Source organism: Protobothrops mucrosquamatus, unplaced genomic scaffold (genome assembly GCF_001527695.2).
Source record: "Protobothrops mucrosquamatus isolate PMUCROS unplaced genomic scaffold, P.Mucros_1.0 scaffold32, whole genome shotgun sequence".
NCBI lineage: Eukaryota > Metazoa > Chordata > Lepidosauria > Squamata > Viperidae > Protobothrops > Protobothrops mucrosquamatus.
This window is the reverse complement of record NW_015386416.1, coordinates 1,209,744-1,216,167: the sequence shown is the minus strand read 5'-3', so window position 1 is coordinate 1,216,167 and position 6,424 is coordinate 1,209,744. Positions and strand designations below refer to the sequence as shown.

At 39.9% G+C, this 6,424-nt stretch overlaps 1 protein-coding gene across 2 annotated transcripts in view; it reads right to left on the bottom strand.

The window, feature by feature from the left end:
• The window catches only part of POU6F2 (POU class 6 homeobox 2), a 303,270-nt gene that overhangs the window by 43,793 nt on the left and 253,053 nt on the right, over window positions 1-6,424 (bottom strand). For both annotated transcript variants that reach the window (XM_015811175.1, XM_015811176.1), the window contains exon 5: window positions 4,754-4,897. In XM_015811175.1, the coding sequence (XP_015666661.1) occupies window positions 4,754-4,897 (144 nt within the window). The remainder of the gene's footprint in view (window positions 1-4,753; window positions 4,898-6,424) is intronic.

Genomic DNA, 6,424 nt, shown 5'->3' with positions numbered 1-6,424 from the left:
GGCCCGCTTGCTGGAAAAGCCATGTCTTGAGGGCGCGGCGGAAAGTAAGGAGATCCGGAATCATCCGGATCTCGGGGGGTAGTTCGTTCCAGAGGGTGGGGGCACCCACAGAGAAGGCCCTTCCCCTGGGGGTCGCCAGCTGACATTGTTTGGCCGACGGCACCCTGAGGAGACCCACTCTGTGGGAGCGTACCGGTCTATGGGAGGAAATCTGTGGTACATGCAATTTTCCTGAATATACATGCTTGATCCCACCTTTGATCTTTGACACTTTATTACCAGTGATAGATTTAACTGTAGTATTATAAACCATCTAGTATCTTTGGCTTATGGACATACTGGAATGTCAAGACATGACATGGACATTCTTACTATGAGAAGCAGCCTTCCTTCTCATAAAATGGGTTCCATGGAGATATAAGTTGCCTTGAGAATATCAGAATCCACAACTCAGCTGCATTACAGAGATGACTAGTCAGTCCCTATTTTATTTTATATTCAACATGGGAAATAGTGACTTTCAGGCTGAGGTCACTTGCATTTGACAAGATTGATTTTTGATATACAACTCACTGCACCCAACATCTCAGAGTTTGTACTGAAACAGGAACAGACAATTGCAAGAATCTGTTCAGGAACAGCCACAGCAGGTCTGGTCTGTTGGCTGCAAGTTAATCAAAAGATCAACTGAAGGTGTTGATTGTGAGCTGCTCTAATTTGTAGCAGCTTTAGGACCAGGGCAGCTTTTAAGCTGAAACAAAATAAAGTCTATAGACTAATTTATCTCTTACCCCCTCCTTGAAGCCAAAATTAACAGTTGCCCCTTACAAAACAAATATGCAAAATAAGGTAGGGCAGAGCTTTGAATGCGAAGCTCCAAAAATGCTTTGGTGTAAATGAGAGCACCTGGCTACAGGTGCTCTCATTAAAACCTTTGCCCTCCAAAGCTATGCTTGCTTCAAGGAGCTGCCTGTAGGTGCTATATCTGTGCCATATAATACTCCCAAGCACTCTTTTATCTCAAAACTGAAAGCGCTGCCAGTCTTGCTAAAAATACCTATTAGCTATTTCTGGACTGTATCTATATGGACTTTACAGCTTTGCAAGAAAGAATCCTACCAATTTCTGCATCTTGTGGCAATACCAAATGTAGAGGGCAAAATAGTGTAAATACACAATACAGCAAACAGTGAAATCTTCTATTTTTTTTAAAAAAAATATACACAAGATCATATAAATTGCCCAACAATTTATCAACACATTCCAATTATTTGTCTTCCTTAGAGACTCTGAAATGATTAGGGGAAACGAGATGAGCATCCCCACCTAACAAACTATCATGGTTGTCTCTCGCAGAGCTTTTAAATGTACATTTTGTGTTCCGGGTGACTTTGGTGAGAGTTGAGTTTTGCACTGTTTTTAAAACATAGATATAAACAAGCAAGCTTTCTAGATGGAACTGATCTGATTATGAGTTATAGATAGTATAACCAACTTTTCTTCCATTCCAATACTCTTTCCCTAAAATAAAGCTTAATAGGCTTTTGAGAGCCTCCATTTAAAGTCAGCTGTATAAAATGCTCCTTTTGATGAAAAGAGATTGGAACAAGGGTTAAAGTAGACACTGAGAGGTTATTGTAGAGGGCACACTGGTCATGAAATCCTCCTTTAATATGTATGGCGTGCACCTGCGATAGGATGATTCATTAGATAAGGCCTCTCTTTGACAAGGTCTATCGTTCAACCCTCGGGGTAGTGATGGAACAATTCTGTACCTACCCAGCAAATATAACAACGTCAGCATTTTTCCTTGTGGGGACTTACTCAAGCACATGGGCACCAGATGAACCTTTGTTTATGTTTTATATTAATCATGCTTAAATAATATTTATTATTAATTATTTTTAGAAGCATGAGACAGAAGAAAATAAATTCTACTTCTAAGGAAAGTAGAATAGTAACAATGGAATCAGGTGGAGAAGAAGAACTTGTTTTTTTTAATTACATGAAATTAATTGAGGGAACTTACTTGGGATATAAAATTCCTGATAGCAATTCAGAGTGGGCAAGCTGGCAGGAATTGTAAAATTGATCGTGATTGCCAATGCTCCCTATTATCAAAATCTTTGCTTGTGGGAAACTGCAGGGAAAGTTACAAGTAGCTCAGGTACGTGTAGCCCACCAGTTGCTCTGTGCTCATGCTGCACAGGCCATTCATGTACCTATTCACTCCCTCCTCCACTCACTTGCCTCTGGGAAGGTGAGAGAAGGGGCAGCAACCACTCACCTGCCTCTGGGGGGGAGGGGAGGGGGGAAGGAAGGAAGGAGGAATAAAGGGAAGGAGACATGAGGGAAGGAGAAAGGAAGGGAGAGCACAAAAGAGGGAGGGAGGGAGGGAAGCAAACAAATAGGAGAAAGGAAGATTTCTGATGCTGCCTGCCAGTTCACCACAAGGAGATTCAGTGGGGAAGCCAACAGGTAGTCGAAAATTGGTCCCACTTCCACTGACTTTTTGCCTATCCATTGTCATTCTGTTTTTCTCTTTAGATAAGGCAGTATCTCTAAAATTATGATTCTTTGGATTGTCTAGTAATTACTGTATTAATATACATTAATATTTTTTTGATTCTGTGTTTCTGTAAGATGGAAACCAAGTCTTTTATTTATACAAATACAAATTAGAAAATGAAATTCATTGAAAAGAAAGCATCAATGATGGACAAATGCTCTATAAATTTCCTTGGAACTAATCATGCTAAATCAAATTATGTTGTGAATAGCTGCAATTCTGTATGTAATAAGCCATGGCAGAAAAGAGAAAATACTTTATGATTGTATATGCCAGGGGTGTCAAACTCAATTTCATTGAGGGCTGCATCAGCATTGCAGTTGCCCTTGGGGGGTCTGGGTGGGTGTGGCCAGGGTGGGTATGGCCTACTGGGTGGATGTGGATGGAGTAAGTGTGGCCTACTGGGTGGGCATGGCCAGCTCTACATCGTTCATGTCAAGGGTGCCTGTGGTGGCCTGGGCAGAACTGGGACAGATCTGAGGGTCTCTGGCAGAAGGGGGTGGGACTGGGGCAAGCGCCAAGGCATGGTCCATTTCTTCATTCCTCACAAAGGATAACACCTCCCCAGCATGCACCCAGTAGGTGGGGCCGATGCAGCAGGGGCTGGTTCCTCGCTGTTTCTAGATGGCCTTGTGGAGCTAAGACTGAATGTGTTTCAGCATAGATGGCCACCACAAAATTGTACATCGGCTCCCAGCCGGCCTGGGCCAGGGCCAAGGCAGCGGGGGCCGTTCCCTCACTGTTTCCAGGATGGCTTCACGGGCCACATGAAACCACTTCGCAGGCCACATCCGCCCCCCGGGCCTTGTGTTTGACATGTCTGGTATATGCATAGAAGTATTTATCTTACTTGGAAAATTTAGAACATAACTCACTCCATCTCATGTCAGGTAACAACAATTAAAATGACTAAAAAATTACAACACACACATTTTCAATTACAATATTTTTTAACACAAGTTACCTAATTAGAACAAAGATAACAAATAGCATTCTCAGTAAAAAAATATATCACTCTAGAGTATACAGTTACTAAGGAAGGTGTAAATATGGCTTCCTGTGATGAAAACTGTTTGTGTTTAGATGTGGCCAGTGGAACCTTACAAGAATAGAATAGTATGGATGATTGTGCTAGATTCTGGAAAAACTGCAGAAATAGTTTCCAAAAACATTTCAAAGGTACTTCCACATAGAATATATTGCACTAATTTAAGCTGGACAAATAAATTGTTGGTTACAACTGCCATTTAAGCTTCCAAGTGCAAAACTGAAACTAGAAACATTTCACACTCTGAACCAGTTTCTGCAGGTGAATATTACCAGATCCAAAATATTTGAAATCCTGCTCCTGTCTACTTTTGCTTCTCAATCAGAAGTATTCCTTGAATAAATCTTAATTTATTATGCAGATAACTTTTCTTACAGGTTTTGCAAGATACTTATTCAGAACATCAACAATTTTCCTGGTAGAAGATGCAAAAGATAAATTGTAGCAGATGTCATCCATATATTAACAACAATGGGCCCAAATTTCCCTGATAATTCTTGCAGCCATGTCATTTTGATATAGTAACTTTAAACTGTGAACATTGCTTTGATCATTCCAATAGTATCACTCAATCCTCATTATAAAAATGTAATTTACTACAGTATATGTTAAACTTAAACCTTGTGTTGTGGTATCAGTCTTTCCAAAGGAATAAAGGAGACTTGTTAATTCTGTTGATGTTAAATGATGAGTGTATAGAAAAAGAACTGAACTGGAGAAATGCTCAAGATATATAACTTTGCAAACAAGCACAAGACCAAAATCAAACAAATAGTCATGTTTGTTATCATTTTAGAAATATTTATCTCATTGTTTTATGCTCTTAATGCTGTAAGCTGCATGAAATTTCTTCAAAATGAGATGGGCGGCAAATAAATTTAATAAATAAAAAAATAATTTAAAGAATAATATTGGATTGGGTCCAATATTTAAGGGATTTAAGTTCCAATGATTATCAGGGTGTACTTCAATATAACTTACTCTCAATTCAAACCTTTATCTTATTGTTTTACTTCTTTAAAATTTTCTCTTGTGTATCTGTCCCCCCTTTCATATATGTACAGTCTCAGATTGTTAACATTGGAAATGCTCAATATGCCATGTGAATTCACTGTTTCCATCCATCTTCCACTCACCTGTCCTTGTGCATTAGTGACTAGTTGACCTGTGACCCCCTGAAGATTGGAGAGTGCATTGCCAAAGGCTTGTGAGTTGGCTATTGAGCCCATGGCGGCAGCTGCTGCGGCTGCTGCTTGACTTGCCAGAGGATTATTAACCAGCTGAAAATGGGAAAAAAAGAAGAAAGAATAAGGCTACTCATTGCAATTCAGTTCTATAGCTCAACATTATTAATAATCAGTCAAGGAAACAATAAGTCCACTTAAGAGAGAAGATGGCAAGGAAGTAACAGGTAATAGAGAGAAAGCAGAGGTGCTTAACTCATTCTTTGCATCAGTCTTCATGCAAAAAGAAACTATAGCCCAATCTACCAAAAACATTACTGTAAAAGACAGACTAGAAATAAAAATTAAAATAAGCAAGAAAATGGTGAGAGAACACCTGTTTGATCTTGATGAATATAAATCACCAGGACCTGGTGGATTACATCCCAGAGTTCTAAAGGAGCTGGCAGATGTCATCTCAAGACCATTGTATCATATCTTTCAAAAATCCCGGAGCACCGGGGAACTACCAGAGGACTAGAAAAAAGTTGATGTAGTTCCCATCTTCAAAAAAGGGGAAAAAAGAACAGACTCAGGAAATAACAAACCAATCAGCCTAACATCAATACCTGGGAAGATACTGGAAAAGATAATCAAAAAACAGATCTGCAAACATCTAGAAATTAAATAAAGTTATAACTAGACTAAATTAGTAGATCAGGGAAAGTCTATTATAGATCATAGTATACCTAGATTTCAGTAAGGCATTCAACAAAGTAGATCACAACCTACTTCTTTGGTTAGCTAGAAAAATGTGGGATAGATAGCATCACTACCAGATGGATTTGTAACTGGCTGACAAACCATACTCAACAAGTAGTCCTCAATGGTATTACATCTACATGGAGGGAAATAAGGAGTGGGATACCACAAGGTTCAGTCTTAGGCCCAGTACTCTTCAATATCTTCAAAATGACTTAGATGAGGGAATAGAAAGGGAACTAATCAAATTTGCAGATGATACAAAGCTGGCAGGAATAGTCAATGTTTAGATGGATCTTGATAGACTTGAACACTCGGCCCTATCTAACAAAATGAAATTCAATGTAGAGAAAAATAAAGTCTTATACTTAGGCAAGAAAAACTAAAATTACACATACAGATTAGGTGAAACCTAGCTTAATAATAATAATAATAATAATAATAATAATAATAAATTTAATTTATATGCCGCCCTTCTCCCAACGGGACTCAGGGCGGCGCACAACATATTTAAAACAAAACATAAATACATTCCCCCCCGATAAAACCGAATTAAATCAAATTTTAAAGTTGTGTCTCTGTCAAATTGTTAAAAATAAACCCCAAATAAAATCCTCCCTAGGTCAGGTCCGCTTGCTGGAAGAGCCATGTCTTGAGGGCGCGACGGAAAGCAAGAAGATCCGGAATCATCCGAATCTCGGGGGGTAGTTCGTTCCAGAGGGTAGGGGCACCCACAGAGAAGGCCCTCCCCCTGGGGGTCGCCAGCCGACATTGCTTGGCCGACGGCACCCTGAGGAGGCCCACTCTGTGGGAGCGTACCGGTCTGAGGGAGGGGATCTGCGGCAGAAGGCGGTCTCGGAGATAACCGGGTCCTATGCCATG